Genomic DNA, 26,539 nt, shown 5'->3' on the forward strand with positions numbered 1-26,539 from the left:
TACCGGCTAAACGAGACAATTTTGGATATAACTAAGTCGGCTTAGATCGACATATTTTGACGTCAGCAGTCTGTCGTCAAACGTTGTACACGTATTTTCCGGACACCCTGTATAGTTATAGACAACGTGAAAGAATGTTACCACTAAATGTTATGGTAACGAAACTATCCATTGATAAATAACGTCTTCTAGTGGTCATAGTTTGCTATCTGGGATCGAATATTATGATGTTCCACTCCACTGTACACTCTTCTCCACTGTGTACAGTTTGCACGTTAAGAGATATTTCGTTCCTTTGGACTACCTTATCTGTTTTACTCAGATAGCACAGTTGTAATATGTTTTCTAAAGGAGGGTTCAAACTATCAATAAAACTCAACAACTACAGATAAACTTTTTATACAACCCATTATTTTTCATTACAATATAAGTAGAATTTTATTTACTTAATACATCTATTATCACAGATGCGAATTTTGAACACATAAAGTACCTACCTGTATAATATTTTAATGCATAACAATCACAGAGATTCAACTTACGGTTTACATGTCAAAGTTGTTTAACATATTTAGGCCTTAAAAGTATCACTATGTAATAAGGTACAATTACTCAACATAAGGTACAAGCCAGATAATTGAAAATAAGATAATTCTAGGTTCCTTGCTTGGAAAATATTTTAATTGCACAAGTGAGTAAACAATGAGTTATTTAATCTGTACAATACATTTGAGTAGTTAAATGGTAATTTAATTATATAAGTTAGAAATAATTGTTCCCATTGCTTAAAAAACATTACAATAATATCTTTGGTAGGTTTGGTGGTTTGCGCTTGTTAATCATAATACTTTTGTGCAGATTTACTTCTCAATAACGCAAGTACCTTATTTTAACAAAATTTTACACACAACAATAACAGTCTAACTCTGAAAAATAAACCTCTTATAACACAGAACAAAACATAAACCGTAGATGCAACACAAACAGAAAAATCAGTCTTCATATAGTGACTGTGATGGTAGGTTACATGCAACTCAAAACGATGGCGTCATCAGAAGTTTGAAAAATGTGATGGTCCCGAAGCTGCCTAATAAATTACAAATTTAGTTTTAATGAAAGGTTATCTAACATTGTAATTAATACTAATGGACATAATTTCTTGATACACGCCAATAAAAGCTTTAGCTGTTATTTTAAAAATGACATATTTAGTTTGAAGTAGAAGTCCATTGTCTCGCAGTGTTGGTGTAAGAATACAGGGTGCGGAATAACACACAGTCTTCTCCACTATAAATTTATTAACCCACCAGTTAATGGGGGCGCGCTCGACTAGTTTCGGGCATAGACATGCCCATCATCAGGAGCTAAAAGAATTAAAACGCTCTAACAAAGGTGAACTCAAAAATGTGGACAATGGATCATTTTTCTCCATGATAAGGTAATGAAACTCTTTTATACTTCAATTTTATATTCCAAATTCTTTTTCAACCATTTTACAGTTTAGTTGCCTTCCATTAATGTTAAGATAACTCTTTGCTACTAATGGGTCTCGCTGTCTATCCCTGTATAGAAAGACAGCGTCTAATGTGTTAAGCAGCTTTTAAGGTATGTCCTTCGCCATTGTCCACATTTTTGAGTTCACCTTTGTTAGAGCGTTTTAATTCTTTTAGCTCCTGATGATGGGCATGTCTATGCCCGAAACTAGTCGAGCGCGCCCCCATTAACTGGTGGGTTAATAAATTTATAGTGGAGAAGACTGTGTGTTATTCCGCACCCTGAATGACATATTTGTAACAGTGACTAATTAAACTTATAAGACTGAAACTGTGTTTGATAAATAAAATCCACTTCTGATCGTTTCAAATAGCTGTAACGTCGCTCAAAAATTTACTTGCTGCACTTGAGGATTCTATTGGTACTGCTTGCATTTCACGGTCAGTTTTGTGGGATCACAACAAAACACAATTCTAATAATAACACCAAAAATAGATATTAATGATGTTTCTTTCATGCAGTTAAAAGTAACTCTACAGCGTGAACCAAAATTTAAAACAGAGGTTAAACAACTCCTCATTAGTGTATTATAGACAACAAATTGTTTTAAATTTTGTTCCTGTATCAATTTATGATTATAAATCAGAAGAACTGTAGGACTGGTCGTGAGTAATTAATAAATGTATTACCAAAACTTACCAAAGAAGTACTTGATAAAGGAACGGTGGAAGCATCAGATTCAACAGACGGATGTTCCAGCTTCTGCAAACAATCAATCCATTTTTTAAGCTAAACATAAATCATGTTAAAAAAAAATTAACTCAAACTGCCTTTGAATTACTTTGATTCCTAAAGCTTTCCTCCTAACGGAAGATGGCTCAGATTTCATCAAAGGCAAAATAATTTGTAAAGCCTCGTGGAAGAACTCACATGCTTTATTTATATTTCCTTCTTGTAAAAACATTTCCCCATGTATTCCAATGTCAAACCCTGTTAACAATTCTGGTGTGGAAGCAAGTTGCGCACGCATTTCTTCATTTGAAATTGGCCCGTCCTTCGAGTCCCAGTCAGGTTGACTTAGTAGTGCCGTTATAATTTTGTCAACAAATTCTTCATAAGATTTCCACTTTTGCTTTAATTTTTCTCTTTCAGCTGCATCACTTCTAAGATTGTGCATAATTTGCAGCTCCAACACACTTTTCTTCGCATCAACCAGTGCATCTCCATAGTCCTTGTTTTCCAAATGCTCAATAGCGGAACTAATATCCATTTTTGCTTCCATATACAAATTGTGATTATCATACTCTTGTTTTTTAATGTTAATAAATGGATGGTCTCGTAACAGTGATCCATGAAGTCTTTTCTTAGGATCATATTCCAAAAGACCAAATAGAAAGTGTGCACAAATGGTTGTAAATTTTGATATTCCTTTTACCTAATAGAAAATTTTCTAGTTACCTTCAAGCTTAGAAAAGTGAGTACAAACTTACCTCCATACCTTTCTGAATACGCATGGCGTCTCCCATCACTTTCAAAGTTGGACGAGCCTTTAATTTAAACAGGTAACGCTTGAACAAGAGCATGTACATTATAACTCCGGCAGACCATATATCGCAAGTTAGGTCTACAGGTTTTGATAAAACTACTTCAGGGGCCATGAATAAAATTGATCCCTTATCATGTGTAAATGGGGTCCCATTTATTTTCATTTCAGACAATCTAAAATTAATCACTTATCTCTTCACCTGTTCAATGCTTTCATCTAATTTGGTTTAATAAAATAACAAATAAAATTAATCAACTTTGAAAAAACTTTTTATGCAAAAGTTTAGATTTATGCACATATTTTATCTGTCCAGTCAAAAAAAACATAATGAACTTCATTTTTTAAATGGAACACTGTGGATATGACTTGGCATTTTATAAATTTTTGTTAAAATGTTTTGAAAATAGTTTAGTTATCTCAAAAAAAGAGTGCAATAATATAAAGTCAGTCTGGACTTACACACATAAACTTGGAAAATTATAGTTTAAGACAAGATAAGAATAGTAGAAAACTATTTAAAATTAATTTAGATAGCATGACACTCATTTCTGGTATCTGTAGCATTATTATGTCAAATCAATTTTGCTTAACAACATTAATTAAAATTTAATAATAGTAATAATCATAACAAAATAATTATTAAATAATAAATGTTTTTTTTTTGTTCTCCATCAGTATTTCAAATTTGAAGTTTAAGTGTATAAGCCAAGCCTCCCTGCATATGCAGCATTCCTAAAAAAAAATTCAATCAACTAAAAATTTAAAATAATTTACTTTACATTATGAAAACTAACCCTGTACCATAAAGTTCTCCCAAGATAAAAGTTGATTAAACACACACAGACACACTTGATTAAAATTTTTTATTTGAAGCCAATACTCACCCAAAGTCACAAATTTTGATATGAGGAACGCTATTTTTTATTTCGTAGCATATAATATTTTGCAACTTCAGATCTCCATGACAAACTCCTATTCCATGCATATAGTCCACTGCCGAAATGACTTGTGTCATAAGTTTCTGGACTTCTGACTCACAAAGGATTCTCATTCCCGCATATGTGTGCAAGGAATCAAAGCATCCATATTCAGTGCCAATGTATACATACCTGAAACCCAAAAGCCTAAATCTGACAGTTAATATGGCACACAACTATAACAAAATGTCTCTTGAAATCTTAAACCTTTCAAAATCTTTAAAAATTATACACAAGCACAAAGAACTTTCTTTTAACACTTACGTTCGACTAATCCCATACATTTTCACAGAAATTATATTGGGATGGTCCAGGACACGCATTATGGCGATTTCTTTAGCAGCTGATTCATACAGGGACTTGGTTGTCAGTTCTTTTCTGAAACATTTAATTGCCAGGACTTCTTTAGTTTCCTAAACAACAAAGGTGAAATTTCATCGTTTTGCTGGTCTTTTCTATTTTTCTTCATACTCTATGTATGGCCTTGTAAACTTCTGAAAAAGATCCACGTCCTATAACACGCTTTAATATGCTTAAGTTCTTGGTTTTTAGAATCTGAATACTCTCATTAACAGGGATGGGAATGGATTGATCAGCCGGTCCAGGACCAGCAGTCGGTGCAGCTGCAGCCATCTGGAATAAAATTCACAAATTGTTTCTAAATTTAAACTATTTTCCAAATTGGTTTTTGTTATTTTCTTAGTCAGGCCAATCAAGACAATAATTTTTGGATTTCAAAAGTTAGGTTATTTTTGTTTTGACTTTTGACAGATAACAATCAACATGGCGACATGGCGAATTTTGACATAGTGCAGAGTGCCGTGTTGCAATTCACTGGCACTGGATCTCACAACTCACAAGAGTCACAAGAAGAGGAAAATTCCAAAAGATAAACGATAAATTATAAATAAACAAAATTTGAAGAAAATAATTGATTTATTTTATAATTAATAGCTGGACAGCAGGACCAGCTAGACTAGAACTTCACCTAGCTCTGCATTTTCTTATCCATTCATCTGTAATGTCTGTAATTTTCACACAACACGAAACATCTCTGCCTTTGTGTATGTTGCTGTATTCTGTAAACAAAAGATTAAACCGGAAAAAAATAACAATGGAAAACTTTGCAAATACGAAGCTGTAATCCATAGCCGCTTTCATTTGGACAAAAAATAAAAATTTGTATGAACCTTTTGCGTTTAGCTTGAAAAATGTTATAAGTTACAGAAATACACAGCCGTAGATCAGTTTTACAATTTTGTTACCAAAAAGATGGTTTTTAACTTTAAAACATTGCAATAAAGGGTTATTAACCACAATTTCCTTTAAAATTGATTCAAAAACTCAAATTTCGCCGCGATCTGTGTTGAAAAAGTGTCAGTTGTCGAAAACAGAAGGACGCGTGTAGGGCCACATTAATCGATACGGTTGGTTAGCTAGATAATTTCAAATGGAAACTTTAATCAGCAATTTTTTGTGCTTGTTTAATGTGTAATGCTCAACTTATCAGACTACACGCATCTCTTTAGGGAAAGCTGGAAAGGATTTCCAGGGCTTTTGACCTCCAACCTGAACCTACATAGGATCAGCAAGGAAAATGGCTGTTTCGAGTTGTAATTGGACGACCCAGTTTTACAAAACAAATAGAAACAGAGCTGGAATGTTTATTAGATTAAACCATTTGAATTAGCTATTATCGATGAACGACAACTACAAATTTGGGTGAAGGTTGTTCAAATCTCCCTTAAAGGTAATACACTGCCCTAGTAATAGAAAATCAATTATTTCAATCCAAACACTTTCAGCTCTACAAAATGAAAATAAACGCTATCAGAATGAGCACCCCAATCGAAGAAAAAGTAGATCAGAAATTGAAAATTAGGACTGGAATGGTAACAGTTAGTGATGGAAAAAGTCGCCCCACACCAGTTCAGTTGCATTTATCTATGGAAGTGCTTCGACTTCAAAGAGAAGAAGTTATTCCTGCTGAACCAAAGCCACTAAACTCAAAAGTGAGTACACATCTATAGTTTATTACTTGTTGTTGCTGTTTTGTGCAATTTCTTTCATTGTAAATAATCAAAAGTCTTTTTTAAACTGCCATTTTTTGCAATCAAAAGCATTTGCAGGTTAGATTTTTTTCAATTATCAATTGTTAGTAAAAATTGGATGAATCAAATAAAAACCTTTTAGTATAGGTGAGAAATTATAGTACCAGTTTAATTTAATAGTTTAAATTGGTCTAAGTTTGCTTAAATCAAAGATTTGTCAGACCTTAGAAGACTGTAAACTAAAAGTAGGTATTGCCTTAAAGCCCTGTTTAAAAAATATTGTTTATTATTTATTGGCTTACCTCAGTCAAGTAAACCTATTTTAAATATGCAATAGTTGGAAAATAATAGCAATTTCACTTAGTTTTAATATCAGTATTCTGAACTGTGACTACTTTGATCCTTCACTATTTACCACTGTGTTGCCAACATTGGTGAAAAAATCCCTAGAAGATTTTTTTTTTAATTTTAATGCTTAAATATGGTGAATGCCTGTATTCAATTCACACATTTGTTACAGAATAAATTTATTACATGTATAGGTACTGACAATAAACAATTAATATGCTGTTTAAAATGATTAGTCTAAGGTGGAAAATACATTAAGTTGGCAACATTATTATTATTTTGTTAACAATTCTTATTAAGGCTTCAACATATTTTAGCCTTCTGAACTTGTATAAAATAGAAATATACTAAAAGCTAATCAAGTTATTATTTATTAGCAAAAACTGCAAGATTTATTTACAGTTTGCATAGAAGCTTTAGAAATTAAAAGAGTAGATCCTGGGCTCGAAATTTCCAAAAGGCCTTACCTCATTCTTTTGTAAACCTTTGGAAAAGCTGGTTCACCATCACTCCTCTCCTCAACTCTGACCCATACTTACCAAGTTGTAAACATTAACAGAAGTAAGCTTAAATAACCTCATGGGAAAAAACTGAGAAAAACCCTACAATCTCTACAACTTTAAAAAAGACTTTGCTATTCTTATCTACAATCTCACAAACACCAAATGATTGATGGAAGTGACATGTTCTGTTAGTTTTTCAATTATTATGATTAGGAAAGGATGGTACAAATTCACAGACAGAAAGTTGGTGGATTAGGCCTTAGTATCAAGGGAGGTGCTGAGCATAAGCTGCCAATCCTCATATCACGGATCTATAAGAATCAAGCTGCTGAAAGGACTGGGGATCTTTTTGTGGGTGATGCAATTATAAAAGGTATTAGTTTTTTAATTACAGTTTACAGTAGGGGCAATTGGTTTTATTTACACAGTGAATGGAGAATATATAACTGCATGCCCTCATGATGATGCAGTTAACATTTTAAGAAATGCAGGAGATTTAGTTGTTCTGACAGTGAAACATTATAAAGCTGCAACTCCTTTCCTACAAAAACAAGGTTTAATACAACTTTGAATGTATTTTCTTTAATTAAATTACTATTTTTACAGAAGATAAAGATTCCCAACAGACTGACAGTAATAGTGAAAAGGAAGCTTCAGATGAGAGTTTCCGCATAACTTCAAACAGTACCAGCAGTAGGCCAAGCTCAATTTGTTCTGAAATGGACCAAGAACCTGTTCAGACACACTGGGTGGATATAGTTACAGTGCCTTTAATGATGGCATATGTAACAAGGTACATTTTTGGGACTGACAAGTTGCGACCAAATTCATTTGAAGTTCGTGGATTAAATGGAATCAGTACTGGAATAATACACTGTGATGATTCAGCTATTTTATCTCAATGGTTAAAGTTTATTAATGACAATATTATTGGTCTAACAAACTTACAGGTTAACTTTCAATGATAAGATTTTGCATTTCATGTAAAACATAATTTTGTGATTTTTAGATGAAACTGTATAATAGAAATTTCAGTGTATCTGAGAGAATAGACTATATGGGTTGGGTTAATGAATGTGTTCTTAACAACAACCAACCTTGGCAGAATTACAAACCTAGATTTTTGGCTTTAAAAGGATCTGAATTAATGTTGTTCGAGTCACCTCCGGTACGGCTATTTAAGTTGTGTTTAAATTTTCTAAAAATGCATTTTTAGCTTAACCTGACGGACTGGAACAAGTGCACATTAGCCTTTAAAGTGTATCAAACAATGTTCAGGATTGTAAAAGATTCTGAAAATGTTGATGAGCGCCAACATTGTTTTCTAGTTCAAACATCCGGACAAGATTCGCGTTATTTTTCAGTTGAAACTAGACAAGAACTGCTAAGAATTGAAAATGCTTGGCATACAGCTGTGTGCAACTCTGTTATGAAACTAGGGGTATTACATTAGTGCTATTTACAGCCTTTAAAATAACCAAGTTAAATTTCAGTCTAAAACCTTTACTGTAAGCAGCTCTGGCAGAACGGCTGGATTGACTTTAGACTGGAATTTAGGATTTTCATTACATGAAGGAGATTCCAAAGTCTTAGTATGGCAGTACAAGTTTTCTCAACTCAGAGGGTCTTCAGATGATGGAAAATCAAAGCTAAAGCTTCACTTTCAAGATATTGACACTAAAGCTATTGAAACCAAAGTAAGTAGTAAGTATTTGATAATTTCATGTATTTATTAATGTATATTTTTGACAGGAATTAGAATGCTCAATTTTGCAAAGCTTGCTTTACTGTATGCACGCATTTTTAACAGCTAAAGTGGCGTCTGTAGACCCTGGTTTCCTGTGCTCCACCTGCCCATAAGAACTGAATTTCTTTAGTAAGTATAATATTGTTATTAGGCTGTTAATTATTTCGAAACAGACACTTCATAGACTGAATTTTCTCGAATATTTTATTTTTATTTGTGATGTTGTTGTTGGAGGTATATCCCCTTATAACTAGAAATGTTACTCTACAACCGAAGTTTGAAATTTGCTGGAAAAAAAGTGTAAACTTAGGGGAAAATATTAATGAGGTGTAGAAAACTGGTAAAACAAACTAAAGCAGCAACAGTTGTAATTATATCAAAATACAATGTTCAAAGAATTGTTCAAATAATAAAACAAAATAATCAATTTCTCAATAATAGAATCTTTTCAAAGTAGTCAACTGAGGCTTGATAGTTTGATGGTCAATTAAACAAACTGGTGCTTCTGCGCTTAGACCCATCTAGAGAAGGCACATCCCATGATCCTGAATGGGTGTTTTCTAAAAAAAAAACACATAAATAACACAGAAAACCAAACAACTGTATATGAACATTTAATTTACCTGTATTTTTTGATCTTTAACACATTTGTGTATAACTACAAATTGTTTTGTTGAGTATTAAACTGAACACAAAAACCAAACAGTAAATACCATTTATTTTCCATTTTAGGTTAGGTTAGGATACACACACACACACACACACAAAAACATCTTATAGAAAGTGTAGTTTACATTAGGCATTAGGCAAAAACAAGCCCAAGCATTGCCTGTCTTGACCAAAATAGACAAGGCGGTGTTGCGCATGTGAGGATTTTAAATAATCCGGTGTTGTGAAATTTTTGCAGTGTTGTGTAAAAAAAATAAAGAAATGCCCATCATTATTACTTAATATTGTTAAGATGGCGGCAGCCATTTGGCGTCCTTTCAAAATTCAAGACAGTTTGTTAGCCTCAACAAAGATTTCAAAAAACAAAAGCTTTTTTTATTATAAATGTAAGCGCCCGTTATATATGTAATGACATTTTTACCTTGTTTTTTCAATATAATCAACTCAATTCACTTTTTTTTTCTGCGCAGCAGTCAACAACGCCGCCAATCAACTTATCGTCAATAACAGTGTTGCCAAGTCAAAATATTTAATGGCGGTAGAATAATCAGTCAAAAAACTGTAGTTAACGGTAGATCAAAACAAATTCATTCATTTTATATTATTATACAGGGTGTCTTTTAAAGTTGTCAAAAATTTTAATCTTTGAATCTTTGCTATAAAAACCGTACTTCAAAAATACAGTTTTTGTTTTTTTCATTAATAGTTGTTTATTAAGTTTTGACATTAGTGACAGAAATTACGTGGTTGTAAAGGATAATTTAGCTAGGCAGTCACGTGACCATTCACAAAAATCATAAATCTTAAATACACTCTTTATATCGAATACTGCAAGAAAACGTTTCTAAAACCCTGATTTTTGCAACTTTAGAGCATAGTTTGACATTAGTCGCAGTTGTCACTTGATTGTAGAACACTATTTAGCTAGACGGTCACGTGACAATTGGCAAAATAACTGTCATAATTCTCAGAAACACGTTCTATATCAAATACTGCAAGAACATTTCTAAATTCTGATTTTTACAACTTTTGAGCATGGTTTGACAGTTTTGACGTTAGCGACAGTTGTCACGTGATTGTAGAACATTATTTAGCTTGACGGTCACGTGACAGTTGGCAAAATAACTCATAAATCTCAGAAAATCGTCTTGTTTCGAAAACTGTGTTAAAATGTAATTCTTGCAAACTCTAGTAAAATTTTGTCAATTGTGACAATAATGACAGACATCACATGGTTTTAGAGAATAATTTGGAGTAAGAAAATTACTTTTAAGCGCATTTGTAGAATTCTTATTAAGAAGTATATAAACAGTTTCACAATCAACATAATGGCAATAACGTAATTAAAAACGGTAGATTATATACAAAAAACAGGAGAACGGTAGATATACTGTTTTAACAGTAGACCTGGCAACATTGCTCAATAACTTAGTGTCACTACTCACTAACGTTGCCAACAGTGCAAAAAAAACACACTAAAAACAAAAGTTAAACCCAACAAAAATCCACTAGAATTTTTTATAATCCTAATGGAGAAATATTTTTAAAATTTCTATAATATTTATTTTCTCACATCTGAGTAAATTTACAGAAAATTTCTTGTTAGTGTAGTAACAAGTTTTAAAACTTGTAACCGAAAATTGCTGACAACTCCGAAATGGATACTTTAAACGCCTGTTATCTCGTTTAATATGTTTGATAGTAAAGATAATTAATAGTTTCTAGACTGCATTTAAATGTAAATAAACATTTCCTATCAGCCAATAATGCCAAAATGCACATGAGTTTTGGTTTTTGATTAATTGTTGTGGTTTAGCAATGTTTGGGCCAAGCCCAAACATCATTAACTGACTAAAAATTGAACCCAATAGACAAGGCGATATTGCGCACGCTAGGATTTTGCGAAGAGTTTAAAACTTTAACTGATATGGAAGCGTTGTAAAAGCATTTTTACAGGGTTAAAAAATACAAAATTCGTATCATTAACATTGGAAAGATGGCCATCCTTAACTCTAGCTTCATCATAATAATTTACAAAAAACGGTAATTTTATAAATTAACATTGTATAAGCGATATGCTCTATATGGCCGTGGATATGATATGGAATTTTTACCTTTTTTTCAGTCTTCAAGTTTTATTCCAACACTTTTGCTTGCAGACCAACTCCCACAAAAACAACAATCAAACCACAGAATGAAACAATGGTGACTCTCCAATGGCGTAAGGGTTTTCTATTGGCACGTTTAGTGTGCCATACTGTTTCAATGACATTTGAGCAAGATACAGATACATTAGTTTTGCAGTAAACTTGCCAATAAAAAACGCCATAAGTTGGCCAGTGTCACCAACAGTACCAAAAGATAACCACTAAAATCAAAAGTTCCATCAGACTTTTTTTTTTTAATTTAATTGTATTTGGATAAATTCTGCAAATTTCTCTATTGCTTATTTTCTTAATTCAGAGTTTTTCACGTAATTTTATAATTAATAGCGTTTTCGGTTGGTATGTTTAGTGCAAAACCAGTGTATTACCATACTGTTTCAATAACATTTGCTAGAGCAGGACACAGATAGATACATTGGTTTTGCACTAAACTTGCCAATCGAAAACGCCATAAGTTTTTGGGAATGTACACCATCCTAAATGAAACCAAAATTATACAAAATTTGAAGATTGTTTGAACACAGAGCTGCGAAAGTAAAAAAATTGAAGTCGCAGCATTCGGGTTGATGCTTCATGAAGAGCAGAGTGAGTTTGACGTCACAATGACTTAGTTTGACAAAACTATGATTTGACCAACTGTTAAAATACGTCATCGTGACGTCACATTGGCTCTGCGCTCCCCATAGAGCGTCAAAACGAACGAATAGAACGTTTTTTGAGTTGCCGAATTTCAATGTTGCTCTTTACTAATGAAAATTAGGTGAAGTTGGTATGAAAACTAACTTCACCACTTACAGTAGTTAAAAGTTTCATGATCTAACGTACAAACCAAAATTTGCTTTTGGTTCGTGATACTGTAATCGATTTTGCTCTCTTACCGTTTTCGAGAAAAATTTTATAACTTTAAGTATAACTGATGTTAAAAGTTTTTCCAGCATTGGATCGGACGTAGAATCACATTTCTAGCGGGTATACCCCACTGATGTATGTAATATATACTCATGGAATACCCTGAATTAACCTAATTGAAAGTTTAATGTTATATGGAATTAAAGTGTTAAAAAACATTCCAATATAGTTAGACGACAGATGTAGAATTTTTAGACAATTATCTTTCTGTGTCGTTTTCTAAGAAGAATTCTAAAAAATATTTAAATGTATGGGGTGCTTCTGTGTAAGCTCAGGCAAACAAACTCTATCATCCTTACTGACAATATTTACAAGTTGCTTTAGAACCACCCAGTATATTGTAAATCTTACAATGTTAACAGTGTCTGTAGTTTAAATGTCATCCATCAACATATCATTCTAGAATATAATAAAATGTCAATCTCTTCATCAATTAAACATATATTCTAACTAGAAATCAATAAGTATATTGTTATATTTAAGAAGGCATAAATCATCGTCTTTACTTGTTGGATTTTCGCCTTTTCATGTCACCAAACCATTCAATCTTATTAAAATAGCCTGACATATTTCATGAAACTAGTATTATGTTGACAATTGGTGAATGCGGTTTCCTTTAGGTTTTTAGCAGAAAAATATGTCAATACAATACAGGTTTCATTATCAAAATGAAAAACAGATGTATTTTTAAGTCTTTACTTACAGTTTAGAAAAGTTTTCTTAGAAAGAGATTAGATGGTTTACTTGCCAGACAGTCATAAAAACGCTTGAATTAGGGTTGTGATTTTTCAATTTAGAGCTCCAATGAGCAGTTTTCTTCCTAATTATTCTGATCTCATAGGCTTGTAATAATTCACGAGGTTCTCTACAGAATTAGTGTTGTATTATTCATGTACGGCTTTCGTGTTTATTACACTGTTATCAAAAAGTTCCGTGTCTGTAGCTTTATTAAGGAAATTGTCTAGTATTACTTCGGACTGCTGCAGGCATAGACCAAAATCCGAAACGATTATGATGCCCTGTATGACCAAACACTGTTTTATTACGTTAAATGTTATCAAAAGTTAATCGTTGACAATATAAATAAATTTATTTAATACCCTTTATTCTGTGCGTTTTTTACTCTCTGTACCCTCATCAGTTTCTTAAATCCTTTTAATCTTATCATTTTGAGGCACTTGATTAATTTTTTTGCAGTATTTGAAAGAGGTAATACCAAGTGAACTTATGCACATACTACTAGAGCAGACGAAATTTCCAAATATAAAAATTAAACACACAGAATACACATTACAGTGTAGTTACTTCTGGTTGTTAAAGTCTACTCTTTTCCTCCGGAAGCGGCGTTTCACTTCTTGCAGATAGATGACGACAATGTCGAATCAATGATAGGGCGATCGATAAAAAGCAAAATGGTTACGTTGTGCTAGCAAACTGAGGTAAAAGTTTTGGTTGTATGCATACTGTTTAATTCTCGATCGATTTTTTTGTAAATATATTTAGAAATGTGAATGAAAACAGTAATTTTAATAAAAAAATATAATTATATAAATATTAGTTGTATAAATATAGAATGAAAATATTAACAATAAAAAAGTTGTATGATGTTATGGTAGATGAAAAACATAAATCACAACCACCAAAGAAAAACAATATAAGTAATAAAATCATTAAAAAGAACATTGTTGAAATAATACTGAAATAATTAAACTTTTCTCAAAGTTAAAACAGGCCATAACAAAAATACTGCGCCGGTTAGGTAGGTAATTTTAGAGCCGACACTCCAAAAGGCAACACTGGCAACTATAGGACCTAAAGCACGAGCCAAAGCCCCTAACGAACGGAATATTCCCATCACGGTTCCTTTTTGGTGCTCACTGCCATGTTGAGATGCTAAGGTGGTTATTGATGGCACTACCATTGCTGTAGCTAGCGTTGTAATTTTATTAGACTTGAAACTCTAGTGAAAGGGTAAAAATTACTTACAAACTGCATACAGGAACAACCCTAAGTTTAGCATTAAAGGGTCAGTGGCTAATCCTACTGATATAAATGAAGGTATGATTATCCACAGCCCCAAAATGGCAGTGGCTTTAGTTTTCTGAGGAGGAATTCTTCTCACATAGGCTCCTTGTATGACAGCCATTGTCAGACCTATGTGAGTAATATACTTATTAATGTTTACCAAAAGTAAACACAGTTTTCACTTTACCTATAGCCAAAAACATCCAGCCTTGCTGCATAGAAGTGTAATTAAATACATGATGTGTCAAGAATGTTAGTGTAAACTCTAATCCACTATAAATAAATAGATATACAAAATATACTAATCCCAGTCTTTGAAGTTCATATAAGTCTTTAGCTTTCAAATCCTTAACAGCAGAAAATTTAAATAAATCTGTGGGACTTATCAGAGTCTTGGCATTTTCAATAGTAGCTGTAAACTGTGAGGCACGCTTTTCCTATAAAAAAAACTATAATTAGCAACTTATTACCCAGTTGATTATCATACAACCTTTGGAAGAGACTCTTCAAAAAATTTAGCAAAAAATATCAGATCAGCCAATGAAAGTAGAAGAGCAAATAATGCTGGAACCACAAACCAGTTTCCAGTTCTCTGTTTGGCCCAAACAGCAAATATAGCACCAATCATTGGTCCCACAATAAAACCCAGTGAAAAAGCTATACCTACTAAAGCCTGTAAACCATAATCTTTCTTTAAGAAGAAAATATAATAGCACCTAACTTACCATGCCTTTTCCTCTAGTATTAATTGTGGATACATCTGTAATAATAGCCATGCTTATTGAAACATTGCCTTTGCTGATACCTCCAATAATTCGAGCTAATATAAATAGTACAAGGTTGTTTGACAATGCCCATAGTACATAAGAAAATGAGATGCCCACCTGAAAAATGTTTACTATCATACTCTGACTCAATACTATATGCAATATACATACCATGCAAACAATCATAACAATTTTTCTTCCAACAATATCAGATATCCCTCCAATAATTGGAGAAGCAACAAATTGTAAAAAGCTAAACATTGAACCTAAGATACCCCCAAATAATACTGAGTTAAACTTGCTAGGGGCTCCTACAAGTTCTTGAAAAAAATATATCTGTCTTGAGAGCCAGGTATATAAACCGGTGCTATCATGTTCCTTATAGTGGTCTAGTAGTGATGGTAAAAGTGGCAAAATCATAGTAAATGCTAACAAATCCAATAACAAGGATACAAAAACAACATACACTGTCTTGTGAACCTTCTCTTTGCTCTCCATCTTGGACCGGTCAACCTAAATTGCTTCTTTGAATCTCAATGTTGAAAATTTAAACAAAACTGGTTCAACTTTCTAATTGTAATTAACATATTCCTGTAATGATTTGATTTTATCTATTTATTTGTAGTGTCATGTACCTTACAAATCTATTTTGCTAATTTACTTTAATTCTGTTCAAGGACAACCGGCTTCAGTTTGTTTACTTTCAAATTAAAAAATTTAAACCAAATGAAAATTATATTTTTTTATTACAGGAGAGTACAAACGATTGGTAGTAAAGAGTCAAAATGTCAAAATCAGCTGATACTAAATTGAAACTCCTTGGAGGACAAACAACAAGGACGCCATGAACCGATCTCGGTGGCGTGGTGGGTTAAATGCCCAGTCCGCCATCGAGTAGTCGTGGAATCGAGTTCCACCTCGGGCATGGTTGTTGTGTGTTGAAAGAATTAAAAAAATTAATTGACTTGGCCTGGATGAGTGCCCAAGTGGCAAAATCCCTTAAAAAAAAAAAAAAAAAAACAATTACGCTATCTAAAGGTATGTTCACCACACTCCACACCACTACTGGGTTTTTAATTTAGACAATTTTCATGAATATATGTATTCTGATTTCATTGTTCATGTTCGTAAAAGATAAGATATATACGTAAAAGTATACAAAACAACTGCCGCAAAGAAATGCAGAATGCTCCAATTAAACCCTCAATATAAATAAGAATTTTATTTTTATTATTTCAATCAATCAATCATAGTTTGATTTTTAATTATTATACAACAATTTAGAGAACTAATTATCCGAAACACAAACTAGATAAAATATTTAATGAAAACGATTCATCTAGTTTTAAGAACCTTGTTGTGTTTCTGTATAGATGGCGCTGTGCTGATTTGGACTCTCACCCTACTCAACTCACTCATTAACGACAAATAACAAATGCGGAAGTCCGAAGTTGTCAAGTGCAGTGTTTTATTCATGACTTTCTTTTCTTTTAATTCATCGAAATACATACAAGTCGTATTCAATTATAAATTGTACGAAATACCTAAATAAACTTACCTTTATATAATAATTTCAAATACAGACCAAATAAAATTGTTTAAATAAACAATGGTGCATATGCAACACTGCATTTGACTTTCATAATCGTTACTTGTCAACAATGACGCGCTAAATCAAACTTTTTAAAATATATTTGAGTGTTTTCGGCCCTTCAGGGCTTTCTTTGAATGTTCTTTGGGTTATAATATTATACCTTATCTTATTAGAGGAGCAGAACTGTTATTAGAATGCAATTTAATCTAATACGATACTTAAAAGTTCCGGTTGGTAAACAGCGTCTCCACCATACGGTCTCTACCATGTATGACTGGTCTTCGGATGCAGTACCGAAGGCTGCGGTCAATTTATTATTTTTATTAATACCTTACTAAAAATTTTCAATTTTTTCAATAAATAATTTTCATCGGCATCAAAAAAATCTTAGCAGTAGAACACCAAACCTGATTCATCCCTTTTTTCTTTTAATTTTTGCATTCAATTTTTAAAGATAAATTCATATAAACAAACAAGCACATGAGTCATAGAGCACACTATTTTCATCTAACTTTATTTACATGGAACACACAGAAGTAGATATAATTAAATCAATCAAAGCCGTCAGCTGTCATTTCTTAATCTTGAAAAGATTATAAAAGTTTACTCTCTAAAATGGAGTTTTTTTATGTCGTGGGTCGTGGACCTCCATCAATCAAGTACCTATTAAAAAAGCTGGGTTATATCGTAGGCCCCATTCTACGCTCAATGATTGTGACTTCACAATGACGTAATTAGACAGTCCAAACTTGTCATCGTAACGTCACTTTCGCTCCATGGCGATTATATTTAAATACTGCGGAAAGTTAGTAACGAGGTCATTAAATTTTGAACATTTTGTGCTTAATTGTTTACACTGTTACAGTACATATTTACTTTTTATTAAAGTAATTAAAAAAAAATTATAATAGTAATGGCAGTAAACACTAAACAGTGAAACAAATCGATATTTTGGTAAATGCCAATTTTGTTTATTATTATTTTCACTACCAACTGCAAAAATCGGTTTTCACTGGATACTCATTATTTTGTAACAGACCAAACATTTCGACAAGATTCCTCTGAATGCTTTCAATAACAATCCGTCGTGTGCTGCCGCTGTCGTGATTCGTGGGAACTACGCTTAACAACCGTCAAAGTTGTCACTAGATGAAAGGAATTTTGATATTTTTCTCCAGTTTGTGTTTTGTTAAGATGTGTGTAGTTACGTTGTTAAGTTTCTGTGATTGGAATACGCACATGTGATTGACTAAAGTTCGTATAAAATTTCCACTTCAAAATAGACACGTTAAAATGACTTTTGTGATACCTAAACGGTAAGTTTTCACTTATATAAACATAATTAGATCGCTACACTTAACCTAGTTGTCTATTCTATCTATCTAGTGTAAAAGTACCGTAGTTCTAGCGCATAGATGCTGGGGAAGATTTATCATGTTACAAACCTTATAAGTACTAGTTTTAACTAAAAAATAGGTTCAATCAGGTAAATTTGTTTCAAAACAATCTAGGAATTCACAACAAGTTTACCAAACTGATTATTTTAGTATTTAAAACGACAAATAGTGTGCGTGTCCAGCAGCAGGTAAATTCCTATAAACTACGACAAAAGATCTCTTATTAAACTACCTGGAATTTTTCTACTTTAATGTCCCCTAAATTTCAGGTACCTGTTCTTCCAGGTACCATTTTTTACTTGACGTTTTTCCTGCCCTATCAAAGTCCTAGTGTAATTTATGAGACGCACTAGGTAAAGGTAATTATGAGGATCATGATGATGACGATTTCAGGTTCATAATTTTGTAGATTACCAAAACCTGGTGGTAATATACAAAACACCCTGCACATGACGAGGTATTATTAAACCTTATTTAATAATTAATTGGCAACCTTTTGAATTGCACAATGCCATTAAGGTTCATATTATTATTGAAGTAATGTTACATTTTTAGATTTAAATAGGTATATAAAAGTAAAAGACCTGGAAGAATGTTTTTCATACCTCATATATGTTGTTACATATTTTAGGTAGGTATGTTTAGTTTTCATGATTCCTTGTCAGGTTATTTCACATACCTATGTATTTGTTCTAAAGCACCTTTTCTTCCAGTTTTTTGCTGTTATTTAACACAAATTTGCTTTTGCTTGCAAACTGCCCTGTGTAACTTTGATACTTTCATAATTAGCCTGTGCTTTTGAAATTGAAGTTTTGTAATAATAATTTTAATATACAGTGGCGTATACTTCGAAAATATTGAACATTTTGATGGTACGTGCGCCACATGTGAACGAAATCAATGTTAAACAAGTTCCTGCCTTAATTCTATCAAAAAAAAAGTTAAATGTCTCAAAGTGCATTGAGACTAATGTGAATTTTACATTTTTTAAACACCCTGATAATTCCATAACAAAGCATTTTTGCACTGCAACATTTACTAAGGTTATTTTTAAAAGTGGAATATTAGGTTAGATATGGCGCCTTTCTTATGGAACCCTTTTATATTTATAAATTTTAGTTTCGTTTCTATCTGCTGCTGTTAAAAAAATAACAAAATGTTTTATCTTAGTAACAAAGTATTGGCAAGGCAAATGGCAACACTGTTTGTGGTTTTGACAGTGGACGGTGACAACTAAGACATCGACGTAAATAAGATGGAAACTTCTTATAGAGAGGATACTTTCTTATCATGTTGTAAAACTTGATTAATCTGAAATTGTATTAGTTCTTTGGATTTCAGGAATGTCTTTATTCAGAAATATAGTTAAATTATTAAGACAGCTTTTAAAATTAATTCTCCACAATGCAATGACCAAAATTGTAAATTTAAGTTAACACCTTGATTAAACTCATTATTATGTGGATATTTGCCGATCTATGTTAAAAATAAAAAGAAGAAGAAATCCATATTTTTACAGTAGAGGTGTTCAAGTCAAAGAGATCAAGGAAGTTTAGTTGTTTTTAAGGGCATCTGTAAAGCAAAACGTCTTATGGGAGATTCAATGCATTTTTTGACAATCTTTTAACCCAAATTAAAAAAAAACTAGGCTAGATATTGCTTTTAAACAGCATATGGAAGAAGACACTTGCTATAATGTGCGAAAGTCATAATAATTTTAATAGAATGTCAATTAAAAATTTTAGAAGCATTTTAACAAAATGCTAAAATTATCATAATTTTCAAGTCATTATTTTTCCTACCTGCAAATCTTTTTTGGTGACAAAAATAACTTTCGCACATTTCTTAAACCTTTAGCTATTTAATAAAAAAAAGCACGCAAATAAGTTAAAAAATAAAGTCGTAATTTGGGTTAAAAGATCGAAGATTTCGAAGCCGAAATCTTGCACCTTTGTTCCACATCACTCTAGGAGCATCATCCCTTAAAAAGTAATGTCTGCATTAACACTGCCGTAGTTTTGTCGACAGAAACAAAGAACGAACACTGTTTTTTATATATTTATCTACACGTAGGCCAAGCATGGTGGTCGAAAAACGTAAAGTCTTTACCGATCCCCTTAATGGACATATTCACCAAATACTGATAAGTTTAACAATCTGTTAAACTCAATGATTTTACGTGTGTTTCCATTGGAACACAGGAACTGTAACTGACTTATTAACTTGATAACATGTTGGTGAATAAGGTGGTTAATCTTTGAAAATTATTTCCTTGATGATGAGACACTTCTGCTCTCAAAATATTACGTCCGTAAATCAATTAAGAATATGTAAAGTTGTGGTGTGGCGGTTGAAGGCGGAAAAAAAATTGCTAAAAAATAGTTTTATTGAATATTTTAATAGTTTTTTATTCTAGAATACAACTATAAAACCTGCAATTTTACTACTAAGTGAAGTAATGCTATTTTATAGGCATATTGAATGTGTTTTTAAAAGAGTTTCAAGGCGATATTTCAAAAGCTGTTTTAAACGTTTGTATAAAAATTTGAAAAACTGATATCTATAGAGTATCTCATTATAAATTAGTAGATGGGTATTTTAATTAATATAGATTTGCTGCAATGTACCTAAAGCTTAAATTAGAAATACTGTAAATTTCTCAATGATGCCAATTCTTTGAAATTGTAATAAAAGCACTTCTTGCTAGGGAAAGAGGGATAATCTAACAATTTACCTTACACATTGGGTAAACACTATTCTAAAACCACCCTATATAGTAACAATATTAAATAACACATTAAATGCCCAAAGCTCGGTTCCTTCTATCTGTGACACTTATTTTTTTTTTGGCTTACCCTATATAGTGTTAATAAGAAAAATGTTATGACTGACTTAGTTTAGTACAAAGACAGATTGGACTAAACTACTGTATCAATTTACTATTTTTCTTTATCAGTGGGAAACGAGGTTCTTTTGACAGTAACAGGGTGGCGCACGATATCAATCTGTGACCCTTCAAATTCCGTTTGATCACTGTATATAATGTCTATAGTGATAAATGTGGAATAACTGAGTTATTTAATAATACAGTCCCATTCGACTAAGATGCTGTATGATTTTTATTTTATTAGTTTCCAATTTAATAGTACAAAACTCAATTACGTTAGTAGCTACTGTTGAAAGATGCTTTATACCAATTTGTAGTCCTTAAAATTATTTTTGATAAACCTTGTAATCTATAGTGAAATTGTCAATAACTGTCTTATTTTATAATGGACATATTGGACTAAACTACTGTTTCAATTTACTAGTTACCATATAACAATCTTGACAGTTACAGCGTGTCTCTGTGGCTCTAAAAATAATTCAAATTTGGCACCTACAGGGTGATTCTAGGCAGAACTTAAATCTAGTTAAAATTTTGTTAAAGACAGTTTTTTAAATGGCTCGCCCTGTGTAATAAACCATTTCTTCCATTGACAAAAAGTTTGATACTCTATGCTGTTCATCACCATTACTCAAATCAAATTTAAAGGTTTTTGTGTTTAGAGTATTTGCTTATATACGAAAAATCAAAAAAAAGGTAACAATGTAATAGTACACATTTTGACACTCTTTGTTTGACAATTGACTCTGGTCTCATAATTTCTGTAAACCTCTTCGAAATTACAGAATTATTGAAATTATCTAGACATTGTCGAAATTCTTTATCATGATAATTAATTCAAAATGGAATTTAGGTGTACATATTTTTGTGTAACGATCAACATGCCTTGCAATTTCCGTTGGCTGCTCCTTCAACTTTTATTTAAGAATTTCGTAATATAAATGAGCATTTTTTTCAATTATTAAACCGAAATTAATTTGTTGTCATTCTTGCCAAGCAAATTGCAAATAAAATAATAAAAGCTTTATTTTGTTAAAAACGTTGATAGTAGCTTTGTGATTTAGCCATACCAGTTAGTCCTAAATAGTTTAGTATTTAACAGATAAAAAGTAATCTCTATTTGTGTGTAGTGTAATGGGGTGCAGTTTTAAATTAAAATAAAATTGATACGCGAATAACGTCATCTTGTAATCAAAAACAAAAATTAATGCGTCATTTCCCGTTTTAGTATCGGCCACTATTGTAAGCACAAGGTTAAAAACTAGTTTTATTTTTTGCTAAAGTTCATAAAAAGGTTGTCACACAAATGAATTGAGTCGAAATCATAATAAATTAACACCTTAAACCGAAACTACAGTTACTGAGGAAAGTAATTATAAAGGTGTGGCAACAGCAATTACCCAGATCAGCGTCTCCATAGTTTTAGAAACCGCGCAAAAAAGTTCTTTGAACGTTTCCATCAAGAAATGCTTTGGGTTTCACAGTTCACTGGCTTGGTTACTTACCCAAAAGGTCACCGTGCTTTTAGTGCAATGTTTCCGTTCTGTTTGAATACGGTTCGACGGTTCAGTTAGAACTTTTTTGGGTATACAGCTAATTTTGCTCAGTTTTGTCTGGTTTTGCCTACTCATTGACTTTCACCTTTAATGCAACGGGTTGTGGACAGTAAATTATACTATTATGTAGTGTTTCCTGTATTTTACTCTTGCGCCTACATCCTGACCACTTCCGCTTAATTTTAATGTCAGCAGATGAACCTTACTACATTATGTAACGTTTTCGGTTAGGGGAGTTAAGAGTCTTTAATCAAAAGTAATAAATTGATTTCATGTTTAATCCCTTATCCGGAAAAGTGTTTTTAATTTAAATCTGGGAAGACTGATGGTTTACAGGTTCATTTTTCTCTCGCTATCATGCAAATGACACTTGCTGCCTGTAGAAGTCACAGTTTCTAAAATAAATGTTTGTTTTGCTTGGCTCTGCTTATTTTAGTAAGTATTAAAATTTCAGTAGGTTGGTCCACTTTGCTGGATCTAAACTACATGTAATTAGCATAAAGCCAGCTTTCATGATTTTCCCTAAATACTAATATGTAATTATCTCTCTCATTTGATCCAGCCTTCGTTTACCTAATTTATGCTGGCAAAATATTTACTTTGCTTCAATCAGGATTTCGGGATGAAAAGCGTATTAGGGCATTATAATATTTGACGCTTTTGTGATTAATTAGAATAGAACTAAATCGGAGGTTTATATTGTAAACGATGTAATCTTAAAATGGAAGATTGTTATAATACTCCACTATATTGCTATTGAATTCGTAAGAGAAACTTTAAATACACAATAAAGTCTATTTTTCAGCCTGTCAATCAAAATATTGCCAATACATACAGTAATACATATAGGTTGGAATCTGCTTTTCAAATTTCATGTAGGTATGTAAGATCAAAATTGACAGAAATCTTAATAACATTTTAACGGGATTTGCTGTAATAATTAAGATTAATGATAAGCGATTTTGATCCTTATTTACATTTGCGTTTTCATCAGTTAGGTTAAAGGAGCCAGTGCAGACAACTAAAATAAACCAACCAAATTTTTTGAGTATTATCCGAATGTGTTTACACAGTGATTTATAAAATGGTAACATAAAAGATAATTATTCTAGGCAAACTAATTTGGATTGTTTTTAAATTCGTATACAGAGTGTTAAATATTGAGAGCATTTAAGTCCCAAACATCCAACAGCACTTACAATTGATAATAAACTATGGTTTTTGGTGATTTGAATTATTTAAACCCTGTACAAGAATTTGAAATTATTATGTCATAACACAATTTTACCCAAGTTATTCCTTAAGTTAAACAGATTGAGGTAATTAATACCCATTTTCCCTCTACTCGCAGACTAAAATTCTGAAAAAGTGTTCTGTTTTAGCAAATTGTTTTTTTTAAAACTTCCAAATAGATTTACCTAGAACTCATATTTTTTTAAAAATTCTGGTAGTCCGGTTCATTTGGCCAGAAGTTTATTTCTTTAATAAAACTTAAAAACAATCTCTGAGTTGTGAATGAATGATGCCGATTGCATCAAATGAATCGTCTGTTACTAAATTAGGTTAGATAATGTAAGATTTACTTTTTATGAAACGAAACCGTTCATCTTTAATTTGATAGTCGGAAAAGCTGAAATTGTAAAAGCACGTCACTTTATCGTGACAAGTCGCAGCTGGCAACACTGTAAAATTAAGGTGAAATTTGTTAACTACAGTCACGTGACCCGGAAAATGTCTCTAACTGCGATAAGTCTGTAAATTACAATTAAACAGTTGAGGAAGCTGAAATTGTAAAAGAGCGTCACGTGATTGACAATTTAAATCCGCAGGGGCCAACATTGTAAAGTTAAGGTAAAACTTGTCATGCACCGTCACGTAACCCGGAAATTTGTAAATTACATTTAAACAATTTAAATTCGCAGCTGGCAACACTGTAAAGTTAAAAACGTGTCTACAACAGTCACGTGACCACGTGACTCGGGAAATATCTTTACCGTTGAAAAATCTGTAAATTACATTTAAACAGTTTAGGAAGCTGAAAGCTGGCAGCTCTGTAAAATTGAAACTTGTCAACCACAGTCACAAAACCCGGAAAATGTTGTCTTTAACCTTGAAAAAACGTAACCTTAATTTTAGTGAATAAGAAAATACTTAGAGCGAGTATAATTTTAAAAAAATCTCTGAAGTCCGCCCTTAGTGATGCTGCCAATTCTCAAGTAATGCCTCAAGTACACCATAATACCCCAGCGGTTTACCTTTCGGAATAACTGCCTTATTTGACTAGCATGATATGGATTTTTATAGGTCGATGGATACCTAATAAAATGGGCTTTCTAAAAACCAACACTTTTTGCTGTAAGTTTAACCATTTTTACGCTAGAGGCCCTCAATGTTTTCTAATATTTATAACAAGTCCAACAATGAGTTGAAGGAAGTACTGTAAGATGCAACAAAATCCTGCGTGTAAATTTAATAGTTTATTTAAGTTTGATATCAGGATGACAAAATAAAATAATAATTTTGGTTCTTTAAAACATAACATAAGCCAATTTAATGCCAATCACTTTTTACAAATAGTTTTAACTAATAATCACATTAATGCGATTTGGGTTATTCAGTAGTTATGATTCAGAGTAGAGGTTCTTACTCGGGTTCTTATTATGACCTCATTAATCAGCTGTTGTTCGTCACTTTTGTCACCACAAACTTTCGGTTAAAATTTATCTCTAAGAGTGAGTTATGAGTGATTATTGTGCAAAATGGGGATTGGCGGATTTGATGCGTTTGTTAAAAGTGAGCTGCTTGTGTAATAAGGTTTTTTTTAATTGTTGTTTCTATTTTCTTTATTGTCAGGGTTTGGTTGCATGGTTGAGTTTTTCTCCTCAATGGAAGATCAAAATTCATACAAATATGTCCTCAGCCTAAATTAAGCAATGATAAGTTTAAGTTTCTCTACATACGGAATATAATTGGACAAAATGAATTTTGCTTAAGTCATTTAACCATAAAAGCGTAAATATCTCCTTTGCAATCATTTGGTGGTGTATGCTAGTAAATTAATATTTTCAAATGCTTCCTAGACGGAATTTCAACAATTTCATGAGTTATGTGGCTAAAGTCAGCCAAAATAAGTTGAGAATGAAAAAAGTCTCCTATATTTTTGCTAAAACTATATACCAAAATAACCATATTGACCAGAAATATCTTTCTATGTTCAAATGTTATGATTCCATTTAAAGTAAATTTGATTTAATTTTCGTTCATTAGAGCATAGCTTTAAACCAAATAATTGAACAGTAAAATTATCTTCAAATGTATGATGAAGTCAAAACCGTGCTGATTAAACTGTCAAACCAGTTTGGGTCCCTTTTATTTCCAATAAATTCTACTTGCACAACTATCAGGTTAAGTCTCTAATTCTGGTTTTTCCGTTACCGTAAAAAAATAAAACCATTCGTATAAATGCAAACTAGGCAATAGCCGGGAATAACGATCTAGTAAAGTAGATCTTCATTAAAAAGGCGATAAGCCCAAGTTTTAGCCTCATTTGCACCAAGTGCACCGAAAGCCTAGGTCTGAAATGGTCCGCAACTAATTAAAACTTTTTCGAAAGCGGACAATTGCTTTCGATCTATTTTTTTTGTTCGTTTTTCTGGTGTTTTAGAATGCCTATTTCAATATGGAAATGTGCTTTTAGAAAAGCATATAGGTATATATTAAAGTTTAACAGAGGGAAATCACGCAAAACCTTAAAAAGAATATAGCGGAACATTAATGTCGATGCTGTTGAAATTTAAATGAAACTTCATGTAACTTTTCAGGTTGATGGGAACACTTTTAACTCGATTGCTCGATAAATTCGTTCAACCCTCGGTTCAACTCTTCCTTTTTTAATTAGGAATCG

At 32.2% G+C, this 26,539-nt stretch overlaps 4 protein-coding genes across 12 annotated transcripts in view; 2 read left to right on the plus strand and 2 right to left on the minus strand.

Moving 5' to 3' along the window:
• Nucleotides 1–383: 383 nt before the first annotated feature.
• Nucleotides 384–6,570, minus strand: LOC145739027 (serine/threonine-protein kinase ULK3-like). Of its 3 annotated transcripts, none has more exons than XM_081994320.1 (8): nucleotides 6,433–6,570; nucleotides 4,489–4,650; nucleotides 4,282–4,430; nucleotides 3,925–4,149; nucleotides 2,985–3,213; nucleotides 2,336–2,929; nucleotides 2,194–2,283; nucleotides 384–1,087 (listed from the first exon to the last, which is right to left on the minus strand). In XM_081994320.1, the coding sequence occupies exons 2-8, from the start codon at nucleotides 4,648–4,650 to the stop codon at nucleotides 1,052–1,054; spliced, it is 1,485 nt and encodes a 494-aa protein (XP_081850446.1). In that variant the 5' UTR covers nucleotides 6,433–6,570; the 3' UTR covers nucleotides 384–1,051. The 3 variants fall into 3 exon arrangements, 2 of the variants coding, with proteins under 2 accessions (XP_081850446.1, XP_081850445.1); XM_081994319.1 differs by having other exon boundaries at nucleotides 6,371–6,506; XR_014180893.1 differs by lacking the exon at nucleotides 6,433–6,570 and having other exon boundaries at nucleotides 2,194–2,256; nucleotides 2,425–2,929; nucleotides 4,489–4,781.
• Nucleotides 5,051–13,515, plus strand: Syn2 (Syntrophin-like 2). Of its 5 annotated transcripts, none has more exons than XM_081994316.1 (10): nucleotides 5,051–5,767; nucleotides 5,823–6,029; nucleotides 7,133–7,292; nucleotides 7,348–7,473; nucleotides 7,526–7,869; nucleotides 7,929–8,087; nucleotides 8,136–8,360; nucleotides 8,413–8,616; nucleotides 8,672–8,795; nucleotides 11,461–13,515. In XM_081994316.1, exons 2-9 carry the CDS (start codon nucleotides 5,832–5,834, stop codon nucleotides 8,777–8,779), a joined length of 1,524 nt encoding a protein of 507 aa, XP_081850442.1. In that variant the 5' UTR covers nucleotides 5,051–5,767; nucleotides 5,823–5,831; the 3' UTR covers nucleotides 8,780–8,795; nucleotides 11,461–13,515. The 5 variants fall into 5 exon arrangements, with proteins under 5 accessions (XP_081850442.1, XP_081850440.1, XP_081850439.1 ...); XM_081994314.1 differs by having other exon boundaries at nucleotides 5,052–5,444; nucleotides 5,547–5,767; nucleotides 8,672–13,515; XM_081994313.1 differs by having other exon boundaries at nucleotides 5,052–5,767; nucleotides 8,672–13,515.
• A 418-nt stretch (nucleotides 13,516–13,933) lies between these two features.
• On the minus strand, nucleotides 13,934–16,008 carry rtet (major facilitator superfamily domain-containing protein rtet). Of its 2 annotated transcripts, none has more exons than XM_081994323.1 (7): nucleotides 15,863–16,008; nucleotides 15,373–15,792; nucleotides 15,160–15,318; nucleotides 14,925–15,107; nucleotides 14,622–14,871; nucleotides 14,396–14,563; nucleotides 13,934–14,338 (listed from the first exon to the last, which is right to left on the minus strand). In XM_081994323.1, the coding sequence occupies exons 2-7, from the start codon at nucleotides 15,697–15,699 to the stop codon at nucleotides 14,115–14,117; spliced, it is 1,311 nt and encodes a 436-aa protein (XP_081850449.1). In that variant the 5' UTR covers nucleotides 15,700–15,792; nucleotides 15,863–16,008; the 3' UTR covers nucleotides 13,934–14,114. The 2 variants fall into 2 exon arrangements, with proteins under 2 accessions (XP_081850449.1, XP_081850451.1); XM_081994325.1 differs by having other exon boundaries at nucleotides 15,373–15,590; nucleotides 15,668–15,982.
• A 1,942-nt stretch (nucleotides 16,009–17,950) lies between these two features.
• The window catches only part of LOC145739215 (furin-like protease 1), a 62,417-nt gene continuing 53,828 nt past the window's right edge, over nucleotides 17,951–26,539 (plus strand). The window contains exon 1 of one of the 2 annotated variants that reach the window (XM_081994646.1): nucleotides 17,951–18,111. The gene's annotated coding sequence lies outside the window, so the exon portion shown is untranslated. The remainder of the gene's footprint in view (nucleotides 18,112–26,539) is intronic. The other variant, XM_081994650.1, reaches the window with a different exon arrangement.

Source organism: Ips typographus, linkage group LG16, assembly GCF_016097725.1.
Source record: "Ips typographus isolate SLU linkage group LG16, UJ_Ityp_2.0, whole genome shotgun sequence".
Lineage (NCBI taxonomy): Eukaryota > Metazoa > Arthropoda > Insecta > Coleoptera > Curculionidae > Ips > Ips typographus.

What these genes read in the sequence shown, in the direction of transcription:
- LOC145739027 (XM_081994320.1), bottom strand. Translation starts at nt 4,650, where the DNA reads ATGGCTGCAGCTGCACCGACTGCTGGTCCTGGACCGGCTGATCAATCC. An exon ending in ATGTATGGGATTAGTCGAAC is followed by an intron (nt 4,150 to 4,281) that starts GTAAGTGTTAAA and finishes TTTGGGTTTCAG; the next exon opens with GTATGTATACATTGGCACTG. An exon ending in ATCAAAATTTGTGACTTTGG is followed by an intron (nt 3,214 to 3,924) that starts GTGAGTATTGGC and finishes GATTAATTTTAG; the next exon opens with ATTGTCTGAAATGAAAATAA.
- Syn2 (XM_081994316.1), top strand. Translation starts at nt 5,832, where the DNA reads ATGAAAATAAACGCTATCAGAATGAGCACCCCAATCGAAGAAAAAGTA. An exon ending in TTGGTCTAACAAACTTACAG is followed by an intron (nt 7,870 to 7,928) that starts GTTAACTTTCAA and finishes TGTGATTTTTAG; the next exon opens with ATGAAACTGTATAATAGAAA. An exon ending in TGTTGTTCGAGTCACCTCCG is followed by an intron (nt 8,088 to 8,135) that starts GTACGGCTATTT and finishes ATGCATTTTTAG; the next exon opens with CTTAACCTGACGGACTGGAA.
- rtet (XM_081994323.1), bottom strand. Translation starts at nt 15,699, where the DNA reads ATGGAGAGCAAAGAGAAGGTTCACAAGACAGTGTATGTTGTTTTTGTA. An exon ending in TTGAAGAGTCTCTTCCAAAG is followed by an intron (nt 14,872 to 14,924) that starts GTTGTATGATAA and finishes TTTTTTTTATAG; the next exon opens with GAAAAGCGTGCCTCACAGTT. An exon ending in GTTGTTCCTGTATGCAGTTT is followed by an intron (nt 14,339 to 14,395) that starts GTAAGTAATTTT and finishes TTACAACGCTAG; the next exon opens with CTACAGCAATGGTAGTGCCA.